The following is a 9,224-nucleotide window of genomic DNA, read 5'->3' on the forward strand; positions in this document are numbered from 1 at the left end:
CTGACCCTAGCCAAATGCAAAACTGGTGAAAAACAGTCCGAAAAGATGAGTAGGGGAAAAAATGTCAGTGGCCTCCACCTGTAAAACCATTCCTGTTTTGGGGGTTGTCTCACTGTTGCCCATCTAGTGCACCTGCTGTTAATGTCATTAACACTAAAGCAGCTGAAACTGATTACCAACCCCCTCTGTTACTTAACTGACCAGGGGTGCGTTTCCCGAAAGCATCGTTAGCCAACTATGGTCGCAAGTTCATCGCAATGTCCATTGAACTCTATTGGTAACGATGGAACGTGCGACCATAGTTGGCAAACGATGCTTTCGGGAAACGCACCCCAGATCAATATCCCAGGAGTTTAACTGACTTGATGCTATTCTCTGATTAAAAAGTGTTCCCTTTATTTTTTGAGCAGTGTATATATATAGATTAACTCTGCAGGGCTGTGGCCCTCCAGGAACTGAGTTTGATACCCCTGATCTAGGCTATAGGCTAGTTGTGTTTTCTACAAGAGGCAGTGGTAGGAAATCGCGTTGTTTGTTACACACCTTTCTTACATCATCAACTTATGTGATGTGTTGGACAAATAAGGCAACTTAATAATAAATAGGCATATGTCTTTAAAATGCGACATTAAAATGCTGCGGTGACGCGCAGGGGCGTAGCAAGCTTTTCAAAGGTGCGGGGGATGGATGGATGTGGTTTGTTTATTAACAATAAAAACAATGAATATGAAATGCAACCAACTGACCACTGAACATATGACCAACTACCTCTCATTTAAAAGAACCAAAAGTGCTCTTTCTGCCCTCCTTACAGGAGACAAACTGTTCAGCAATCTTTTTTTCTGTTTACCCTGTCCAGCTTGTCTTTATGTACATGGCACACAGCAACACTGTTGAGGCCGGTTTGGGTCATGGTGCTGCCATTTTCATGTTTTCAGCCTCTGGAGGCTGCTGAAACTCCTTTGCTTTCTGACTCTGCTGATGACTCTGGGGTCATCCCTTGAAGAACAACAACAATTTCAGTACTAGACTGGAAGCTGTACTTCATTCTGAACAATGGAAGCTGTACTTCATTCTGAACAATGCAAGCAGAACTAATTAGCATTAGTCTAAAAGACGAAATATAATACCGAAATTCTCGACATGTCAACAAAACATAAACAGAATATCTTCCCAAACACATATCAAGCTTATTTAAAAACCACGAAAGCATAAACACTAATTCAAATTACCTGGAAAAGGGAGATGTAAATAACCATAAGTTCCCGCCACCTCAGCACTAGCTGACCGATAAATCTAACACACCAAGAGAGGCGGGACTTAAGGCAGAACAGCCAATCATCAGCCGGTCACACTCAAAGCCGGTGTCATGTTTGAGAGGAGGGGGAGAGGAGGCGGAGAGGAGGCAGCCGCAGCGAGCGCAGACACAGAGCGGCCAGAGAAACGGCTGTAGTCAGGCGTTTGTACAAAACTGCGGAAAAACTGCAGAAAAAGTGCGGGTGTTGAACCCTCTCACCGGGAAAAGTGTGGGTGTTCAAACCCCCACATCCCCCATGGGTGCGACGGCCCAGTTGACGCGCAGTTTTATAGGAAACTCAGCCGGCACCGCACGCTACAGCTACGCTCAGTCTATCATGTCGTCCGCTCTGGTATGTCTTGTTTTGCTATCGTGGTTTTCTCTTATCGAGGGAAAATCACTCAAAGGTAAGAGAGCTATATTTTCCATTTTAATTCTATTTCTAGGATATCGTTGTTAACGAAAATGCATTTTATAATGGCAAATCCCTGACTTGTGCCGCAAAAGAAAGAAAGAAAACAGGCGTATAATGAGCCATTTACGAGTTAATAAAGTTATCATATGACGTGCCGTTTACTTGTGTCATCTTCCAAAATATAGCCTACTTGCATTTTGTCATAGGAATGTGACATTCTGAGCAACCTGTCGATTTAGCCTACATGTGTTGAGGCTTAACTCCAAACCCAGTTTTAAATACGATATTTTAGACTAATTTGATGGATTTTGTCGCAGCAGATGAAACCTGTGTTGGAATGCAGAGAGAAGACGGCTCTTACAACTTCGACCTGCCCGACGCCGTGACCTTGAACGTGCAAGACGATGCATGTGATGCTGAGTGGACCATTGATGTAAATATCAAAACTTATTTCTCATATGTCAGGCCAATCTGAAATTATTTTATTTTTAATAGAGAAATTAAATGTCAAGATTTAGGGCACAACAGTCGAAAGGCACTAAGTAGCCTTTTTTTTTTTTTTATAAGCAAAAACACACAGCTGCTTTTCTAAACACCTGTTTGCGCGTTTTGTCATTGTGGGTGCAATGACAAAAGATCGAATTGGAAGTAATTTATCAAATATATTTTTAAATGTTGTAGATTTAGTCAATGACAATTTCAGAAACTTTGTAGCATATTTTGAGACAAACTTTTCAGTTTTGTTGAAGATGATTACATTAGCGTTGAATATGGATATTGCTTGGGGTTAAAGCCCCATGATGTTAAAGCCACGTGAAAAGACCCACTGTGGTCAAAATGGCAACTTATAAAACACTAGGCTGGCAAAAGGTTTCATGTGACAATATATACAAGCATCTTGGAGTAAAAGGCCCCTCTACCTGTAGAGCTAAATAGGCGTATATTTAAGGACCAGGACCTTTTAGCCCTGTTGTATGTATTAGCTAATTTGCTGTGCTTTGTCTGATACTATTTGTCACTGATTGACAAATTAATTTGTTTTTGCCTTGTCTTGTACCAGTCAGAATAAGAAAATAGTGTTAAATGTTTCACCAAGTTTATAATTGTAATTGTCCCCTAGAAAACCTTCACAGCAGTCCTGGATGGAAGTTCAATACACTTTTCTCATCCCTTCAAAGACGTAACTCGTCAAGGAATCCGTGTGAATTACTGTCCAGTTTCAGTCCAATTCCACGTCACTTGTCCTGTGAGTTCAGTAACAATTTTATTCATCTACTCAGAATAGTTTTACTGCTTTATATTTGAGGATTATATTTATTCACAAATCAAATGCTTTTTGATTATCTTGTAGAAATACACCAGGGAGCTCGCATGTTATTGTGAGTAGTTCTTCTTTTTGATATCTCTAACAGAAGCTATACATCAATAATATTACAAGATTACAATGGCATCCAATTCTGTGTGTTATTATCAGGTACCAATTCTACAGACAACAAGCCAGTTTTTAACACATCTCTGCCACCTAGAGGTATAGGCTACTTTTTGCAACACTACAAATGACTGAGAAAAAAAATGACCTAAAAGTTTTGTACAGCAAATGTACCTTTGTTTTGCTAAGAAGGAATTTGAAAAATTCAGGAAATGGTGGTATGGATACATATAGTACTGCTTAACTGCATGTAACAGGGAGCTTTTGTAAATCCATGTAATGATTTTTCTTTTTTTTATAATTATATTTACAGATACATTGTCCTCAACAAAAAGACAACATTGTAAGTAAAGTCCATAAAACATCCATAATAAATGATATACCCAGCATTTGGAAAAAGTGAACAGGCAATATTTAACTATAGTCTGGCAAAATTGTATAGCCACATTTCAAGACATTGCCAACTTAGAGAAAATAAGGACGTGATCACCATTTTACTATAAAAGTATGCCTGCATAACAAGTTTAATGCAAATCACATACACACTGTTTCTTACCAGACTTCAGTTCATAAATTCCACACACAAAAAAAAGAGCAGTAATAATTCTCCTCATCTCATTGTAGGTAAAGGTTGTTAAACCACGAAATACAAAATTAATCTAAAGTTCTCTCAAGTTTACTAAAAGCCACTCCCAAAAAATCAGTTCTGTGTCAAAAATCAGTAATAGAGCAATCTAAGAGATATCTAACGCGAAATCCAAGTACGATCAAAAACAACTTCACTAAACTATGAATAATCTTTGGAGCCTTTTCAAAGTTTAAACAAGGTTGGTACAGAGGTTGTGGAAAGTAGACTAGAGTTCTGGAGATGGGGGAGGGAATATAGTATTGCAAGTGGTGACGTAACAGGGACCTTGCTGTAAGTAAAACCATGTAAAAAAAATATATTATTATTTGAATAAAATCTATTAAACATGACCTGATGGGGTAGCAGTATTTGTAGCATCATTATCTTTAATATAATCTTTATAATATCTATTATTTTTATTATAATTATTATTATTATTATTATCAGATAATTATTAGTATTATTATTTTGGCATGTGACCATTAGACAAGACTTTTTCAATGGAGTGTATTTGTTCTGAAAACAGCAGTTTCATAAAGCATTTATCTTAAAGCAAGTGTCATGAAACCTGTGTGTGTAGAGTTGTATAAATTTATATTTAGGTGATTTTGTTTTGTCTTCTCTATAGATTGTGCCATTGCTGTTGCTACCACATTTGCCATAAGCTTTGTCATTTTGGCTTTCTCCATCTGCAGGACAAACAGGTTGGTCCATTTAACACATTAATGCATAAAAAAAAAACTAAATAACTACTTACTATAAGATATCTGTTTATTAACTAAACACAACTAAATTACCTTGTTTACATTTCTAGCAGAGCAAAATATGCTAGAGCCTCAGCTGATGAACAAAACCAGCCTGGTTGAGGAAAATGAACCTAAGGAGGCATCTGTACCTGCCCAACAAACAACAACACATGACGTGGAGTCATAACATTATCCTATATACATGTAATAAACTCTATATTATATTATTATATTATATATTATATTAGTTTGTATATTATATTATATTATATTATATTATATTATATTATATTAGTTTTTATATTATAGTATATTATATTAGTTTGTATATTATATTATATTATATTATATTATATTATATTATATTATATTATATTATATTTAGACCAGTGTTGTTTGTGTATAATATATTATATACCACCAACAATGGTCTATAGACCTTTCAACACGTTTGTATCAATCTGTGTTTGCACGTTCCATTATTGGAGGAGATTTTTCATTGACATGGTTCCATGTTGGGTGTAATGCATTACTAAGTAATTAATTACTTTTCCCTTAAAAATTAAAGTGAGGAATTACTTATAATTTTTCAGTAATTTAATTAGTTACTTCTAATGTTATTGCATACTGTAACACAATAGTGGATTTAATGTCCAAATTTAACATCTAATCATAAAATGTGTGGGTTTTTTTGTTTGTTTGTTTGTTTTTTAAGTAAACTTCTCCGTTTAAATACTTTGGTCAGTTCAAGAATTAAAAGAGTAGTTTCATGTCTATCCTTGTATTGTTCAAGGTTGGCATGGTATTTAGAAAGTAATTAGTAGTAATAAAGTGATGTAATACTTTTTAGAGAGAGTAATTAAAAATGTATATTATATTATATTATATTATATTATATTATATTATATTATATTATATTATATTATATTATATTATATTTATTATGAAGGCTAATATAAATGTTTTAAGTTTGTATTTCCTCCCAGAATGGGAAACTAGTTCCGTGCCTGTTCAGTTTGTGTTGCCATACCACAAGAGGTCACTCTTACTGTAGTTATGGGCAATCTTTTTTCCACTGTCGTATTTGTTACTGTTATTCTGTAGCTATTATTTACTCGGTGTCTTGGGTTATTCTGAAACTGCCATTAAACTTTGCTAACGGTTCTTACTCAAGTCTCTGAATCTGTCGCGTCAAGACTAATGTAACTTAAACGCTTGGATTTGTATACGTGTGTGTGTGTGTGTGTGTGTGTGTGTGTGTGTGTGTGTGTGTGTGTGTCTGTGAACAAGAAGTGCTTTCAAGATTCAAGAACATTTCTTTGAATTGACAATAACACTATAACTCGACTCGGTATGTGCAAAAAAATGACAAATCCGCCGTTAGAATGAATGTAACGTTAACGTTACATTTAGCCATAACTAAACGAAGTAACGTTACATGAACAAGAGATATAGGCCTATTTAGAGATGGTTACAAAAGACTAGCTAAATAATATAGTATTGTATAGCATGTATAAACTAATAAAATATCACTTACCAGTTGGCAATGGCATTATATCCGTCTCAGTTTGTGAGCTGAAGAGATCAACTTAGCATCAAAGTTTAGCATTGTCAAGTCACCACTTTGTATTGTTTGTTTGCATGACGTGTTGTAAAAGCGATGTGTCATCCAATGGAGTCTCCTGAAAAAACATCGAGTCTCTCGATTAATTGTTTATATTAATGTATTTTTTATTTACTCGCAAAAAAATACTGTAACGTTACGTTAGACAGATTAGCAAGTTCAACCAAATTAGAACAATCAAGTTTAAATATTAAACAATCAATTATTGTTTATGGGCTATGTAACGTTAGTAGCTACAAGCTAAACAAAGGGGAAATACATAATCTTGTCATTCAGTACTCTACATATCTTATTTAAATTAGAGTGTAGACGTGTGTTGCTTAGCAACAGAATGCGTGACACACGTCAACATCAGGTGCTTGGGAACACAGCAGAAGCTGTCATGGCGGAGAGAAATATCGGCGCTTTAAGCCCCGAGCAGCAGGAGAAGCTGCATCACTTCAAGGTATTTCATTTTCTGCTGCTGAAAGTTGTTTACGTCGAGTCTGCAAATTGTATTGGAGCTGAATACGTGAAGTAGTTTCATGAGTCATACTCTTGCTATGTGATTTATTAAATAAGCTGTATGGGAAATATGATCGATTTCTGTTAGCAAATGTTTCTAAATCAAATAAGTATAAGTGATTTAACATGTCTTACTCCAGATCAAGACGAGGATAGCCAATGAAAAATATTTAAGATCTCATCCAGAGGTGGAAATGTTACTGAGTGACTTCTTAAGGTATAGTGTTTTTGCTTTATGTTCATCAAGATCATGATTAATGATACAGCTCATTTTGTCATATTCACCTCTCTCTCTCTCTCTCTCTCTCTCTCTCTCTCTCTCTCTCTCTCTCTCTCTCTCTCTCTCTAACAGGAATGTGTTTCTGAAAAGGCCTACGGATATTCGTGAATTTGCAGCAGGTATATTTGTTTATAATGCAACTGTCACATGTCATAAAACCTAATCTGTTATCCGACACATTTGCATAATTTCTTGAAAATAACTTTGTAGGATATAATCTCCTGATAACATTCATAAAGTGTTTTTGTTTTTGTGTTTTTGTTTCGAATTTTTCAGTATGTAAATATTCTATCTCTCACATAGAATAATTAATTGTTCTGCAAAGAAAAAAATGTTGTAGCCTACTTATATTACAACAACAAAAATATATTGAGCTAATGCAATTAAATACATAATACTTCTTATTTGAGTTTTTTTATAATAATAAATAATTGTAATAAATATTAATCATTATTATGTGCACTATTATGTTAAATTATACTCTTAAATTAAGGCCATCATATCTTTCTTTCTCTTTTTTTCCCCAGATCATTTCAGTGACCCGGGACTGTCAGAGAAAATTCAGGCCCAAATTGAATATCCACAATAAGTGAAAAGTGTGGATTTACACTTTTGTTTTTTAATAAAAAATAAAAAAATGTGTTCCCGTCATGATCCCTCCGTGTTTGAAAGCATCTTTGTTGTACCTCTTCGTTATCAGCAACAATTAGCGTGAATGTATCAGGGGAGAGGACAGTCCAGGCTTGTTTGCTAAATGAGTCCACGGGGATGAAAGACAAAATGGGCTGAATTGAACAAGTCTTTCTGTTCTTTAAGTATTTCAAGACATACTGAGGCTGACACTAATTACTCACTAATTATTTATATTACGTATAACCTTGATCTTTAGCATAAAATGCTCATTTTAAACTACTTGTTTTCATTCAGTTTTTTTCATGGATTTGTCCTGAATTTGTATCTAGTTTAACTTAGCAGTCCCAATTAGTGCTGTTTTTCACATTTGGTCGGTCAGTTTTGATCGTTTTATAGTTTACAGTTTGACTATCCAAGGGAGAAGTATTGTGCAAGTACCATGTTTCTTTTTTTGGATTTAACAAGTCACCAGGGACCTAATAAGTTACTGTTCATTCACATAGAAACATCTAATTGTCCTCTCAATGTAACATTTGACTTTAATACACTACATGAAACTCATTGACCCCAAAAACCTATATAATTAAGCATGCAATTAAAAAGCAGAAAGATACGTTCAGTCTATTTCAAATAATAATCTCAACTGCTATAAGAGAAGTTTGTGGCTTTATTAGTGGATGATTATTCAAAACCACACTTTTAAGTTACTTACAAATGGCCAGATGATGGAAAATCAAATCTGGACCCCACAAATTTGCAAATGCAATTTCATAGCTGTCACACCTGCATATAGTCTTCAAAATTCTGGGGTGGGAGGGGTTGAGAGGACATGAGAGTGGAAAATCATGTTGTAACAAATCTAGTGTGTACCTGTGCTACAGACAGCTTCATTTAAACTTGGGTCTCAAGATCTCAAGATCATCTCTCACAGTGAGTACCTCCATCACAGTTTTAGCCTATAATCTTGAACATCCTGGTTACCAATTTATTGCTTTAGCTTATGTCTTTTAGTAATTAGATAATTATAATGATTGAATAATTAAATCACTAGTTTTAAATTTATATTGGTGATGCCCATGTTCACTGAAAGAGGTAATACTATTTAAATTGCTTTTGTTTGTTTTTTAAGTAAAGCTTGTGAAGGACTCATTTCAAAATCAGATAAATATGCATTGTCAGATATTTAGTACATTTGTTAAAATGTCTACTTCTGTAAAGATGATTGTACATTGTAAAAAGACACAGCAGGATGTATTGAGTGTCTATTTTTACTTGCTCTAACACCCCCCAAAATAACTGTTTGTGTAACCTAATGTAGTCAGGATGATTCCGTTATATCAAATAATATTTTTGGATTAATTAGTTCCAGTTAATTTACATGTAACCACATGAAGTGCACTTTTATTGTACTTTTTTAACTGGAATGTTTTATTAAGGTTTAAGAATTAAGGAAGGGGTATTTAATAGACACAAACCCTTTTTAAAGAACAAATCTTTTTAAAGAGCAATCTTTGAGAGAAAACATAACAGAAGGAAAATGTATGAAAAGACATGTAGTAATTTAAATGGTTCATTTACTATGAGTCAGACTAAAAAAGCAAAATATAAATCTGGGCTCAGTTCATTAATTGAAAATATTCTTTGGAGCAACATAATACTCTAGGGCCA

General features: G+C 34.6%; 2 protein-coding genes and 1 long non-coding RNA gene across 3 annotated transcripts in view; 2 read left to right on the forward strand and 1 right to left on the reverse strand.

Annotated features, from left to right (window-relative positions):
* The window catches only part of LOC307172706, a 118,317-nt gene extending 112,110 nt beyond the window's left edge, over positions 1 to 6,207 (reverse strand). The window contains exon 1 of the long non-coding RNA XR_013823750.1: positions 6,053 to 6,207. This is a non-coding gene — a long non-coding RNA (uncharacterized lncRNA). The remainder of the gene's footprint in view (positions 1 to 6,052) is intronic.
* Positions 1,383 to 4,719, forward strand: LOC307172705 (uncharacterized protein). Its single transcript, XM_079895267.1, has 8 exons — positions 1,383 to 1,704; positions 2,030 to 2,145; positions 2,833 to 2,958; positions 3,064 to 3,091; positions 3,187 to 3,240; positions 3,455 to 3,484; positions 4,398 to 4,473; positions 4,584 to 4,719. Exons 1-8 carry the CDS (start codon positions 1,554 to 1,556, stop codon positions 4,633 to 4,635), a joined length of 633 nt encoding a protein of 210 aa, XP_079751393.1. The 5' UTR covers positions 1,383 to 1,553; the 3' UTR covers positions 4,636 to 4,719.
* Positions 6,208 to 6,484: 277 nt separating the features above from the next.
* Positions 6,485 to 7,576, forward strand: riiad1 (regulatory subunit of type II PKA R-subunit domain containing 1). The gene is made up of 4 exons (XM_079895268.1): positions 6,485 to 6,584; positions 6,784 to 6,860; positions 6,996 to 7,042; positions 7,451 to 7,576. Exons 1-4 carry the CDS (start codon positions 6,522 to 6,524, stop codon positions 7,510 to 7,512), a joined length of 249 nt encoding a protein of 82 aa, XP_079751394.1. The 5' UTR covers positions 6,485 to 6,521; the 3' UTR covers positions 7,513 to 7,576.
* The last annotated feature ends 1,648 nt before the right edge of the window (positions 7,577 to 9,224 follow it).

This window comes from Squalius cephalus, assembly GCF_949319135.1.
Source record: "Squalius cephalus genome assembly, chromosome: 15".
Lineage (NCBI taxonomy): Eukaryota > Metazoa > Chordata > Actinopteri > Cypriniformes > Leuciscidae > Squalius > Squalius cephalus.